The sequence below is a fragment of the Nicrophorus vespilloides genome, unplaced genomic scaffold, assembly GCF_001412225.1.
Source record: "Nicrophorus vespilloides isolate i.1.1-1 unplaced genomic scaffold, Nicve_v1.0, whole genome shotgun sequence".
Classification (NCBI taxonomy): Eukaryota; Metazoa; Arthropoda; class Insecta; order Coleoptera; family Silphidae; genus Nicrophorus; species Nicrophorus vespilloides.
In genome coordinates, this window is record NW_017095921.1 from 9,413 (window position 1) to 11,979 (window position 2,567).

A 2,567-nucleotide genomic window follows, 5' to 3' on the forward strand; every position below is an offset into this window, starting at 1 on the left:
ATAGTCGGGATTTTGATACAGTCGAGATTATGGTTGTCAGGATTTTAATACAGTCGGGATTTCGGTTGTCGGGAATTTGATTGACGGTATTTTGGTTGTCGGGCTTGCGATTGCTACCGAATCGAATGCGTTGCGAGTGGCGTTGATGCCGGACAAAGAGGTTTTCTTCGTCGACCTTATTTATGGGTCAGAAGAGGCGGGGTGTGCCGACTGCAAGGAAATTTCGCCATGCACAAGGATTACACAATCCAAACGTCAAACTTGCAAATTTATGTCCCCTTTGTTTCCTTTTCGAATTACTTTGCCATTCGCACATCGCTCAAACTTTAGCCGCATCGGACCATTCCAGAAAACCGCTCCACTCTACTCTATTTTTATTTATTTTTTTTTAAATATGTTTTTCTTTTCCGTTCATCTCTCATTCCTCCACTTCTTCTACTCGCTTTACGTAATCTCTAATCTAGTCGTGTTTTTAATCCACCAACTTAATCGCAGTTTCGTGCCAAGCTTTCCGTATGCCAGAAGAAAAACAATGCGTTTTTCATAATTTCAGTTTGAAAAATTGATCCGCGAATCGTATTCCGCTCACATCCGGAACCAGGAAATAGAGAAGGGAGGCTGCCTGCGTGTGTGTGTGTGCTGAAAATACGTCAGGAAGGGAAGAGCATTTCAATGTTATTCTGCAGCGAATAAATTGTTTATGCAGGAGACTCAGATCGATAGGGGGAGGCGACCTCTGTCTTTTTCAATTCTAATTATAAAAGGGGATTCCCCTCCCTCACTATCGCGTAAATCGCGTAGTGTGGCTTTTCAATGGGCGCTTCAGATTACAATTCTTGATACGGGAATGGGATTGAATTGTTTCGTGCTTCCTCCTACGCTTCCACAAGTCTTCACTATCTCAATTTAGTTGTCCCTTAAAAGGGGGGACATCGAGTAAGGGGAGGTTTGGAAGGGAATCATATTGTAAGGATTTTCTTTAGTTTCTCCCTCTTTCTTGGAATGGACAATGCGAAACCCTTCGTCGGATAATTATAATTCGAATAATACTCTTCCTCCCTCTTGAATCGCTTTTTTAAACAATAACGACAAAGGCTCGGATGATTCCACGATAAGGCGATTTTTATCATAATGAAATTTTCATTCCACCCCATTGTCGTTTTCTTCCCACGAAGCCTCAGTTTCATTCAATTCCTCTCTTATATATAGAGATGGTTTTAATCATTTCATTAGTCTTTCCGCTGTACACTTTCATACATTACATCATCATTTTATACATTTAACATTTCCCTCGCCCATTCATAATTTAATAAACTTTTATAAATCATTTAACCCTTACCGGGGTGCAACAATTTGTTAAAAAATGTAAAAAGTTATATAAAAGAGACGGTTTTTCATTGGTAGTACTAAGTATGATTTAAATATCTGAATGAATTTATGACGTTTAATGTACATAAAGTGAATGAAGTTTTGAAGTTTTGTCAGGCGAATATTATAAAAATCTCGTTAAAGTATGGTGGTGCTTTTGTTAGTAAACTGTGTATGAAATATTGAAGTAGTACTTTGTAGAATTTTATGCTCCTGCCTCGGTGGGATGCTTTCCTCGCCTGTCAACGTAAACCGTGAGTGCAATAAACGTCTATCCGATCCTAACCCTGTATTATTGTCATAACTTAATCACGATCCTTCAGGGATAGAGATTACGGGCTATGCAAAAATAAGGGAGTTTGAATTAATGAAATTCCGTATGAAGGACGTGCGGAGACAGAGAAAAAGAATTCGCGACATTCGCCGCGCGTATAACTCTTTTAACTGTAAGTGAATTGGTCTGAAGGGAGCCCTTCTATTGCAGATAACGAGACGACCTATCCGACTGAGGACGTTCCCCTCGAAGGAAGTGTTGATGGTTCCGCCACTATGATCCCGATGAGCTCGTTTGAGGTCACGGCCGATCCAGTCCCCAGCCCTTTTGCCCAGGCTCAGGTGGCCGAAAGGGCTTCGGTCCGTCACCGGCCTTTGGCCAAGGCAATTACCCAACCCCCGACACAGACCGAACCCGTGAGACATCATGGAAACAACAAGAAACTGAACGAATTCGCCATTATTCTACCAGTCAACTCCTCCACCGAGAAGCCCAAATTCCACCTACCGGATTTACGTTGGGGTCCCTTCTTCGAAGGTGGCGATGCACCACATAACATCACCGCAAGGGTTGGATCCGCCCTCGTTCTTGACTGCCGCATCGGACTTCTACAAGATAAAACCGTGAGTTTATTTTTATTTATAATTTACAAAATCGTCATTATTAAAACGTAAAAAGACAATTTTTATTTGACATTCGAAAAGTATAGACGTGTCAATTTTGTTTTCATAAATATAAACAACTTTTCCTAAGTTTATTTAACCAAAATAATTGAAATATTGATATTTAAATATTTCATTATACCCAAAGGTCTATGTGGGTGTGTTATACCTAGACCTAAATAAACAGACGGACAAAATCACATTGCGCAGAATAATTTTAATAAAGCAGCGTTCGTAACTTTCACAATATTGGCGAAAATAAA

General features: G+C 40.2%; 1 protein-coding gene across 1 annotated transcript; it reads left to right on the forward strand.

The window, feature by feature from the left end:
* Positions 1 to 1,467: 1,467 nt before the first annotated feature.
* On the forward strand, positions 1,468 to 2,269 carry LOC108568712 (the record flags this gene model as incomplete). Its single annotated transcript, XM_017929952.1, is given in 2 exon segments — positions 1,468 to 1,622; positions 1,853 to 2,269. Coding segments are annotated over 2 exon segments (445 nt in total), but the record flags the coding sequence as incomplete, so codon positions are not given.
* Positions 2,270 to 2,567: the final 298 nt, after the last annotated feature.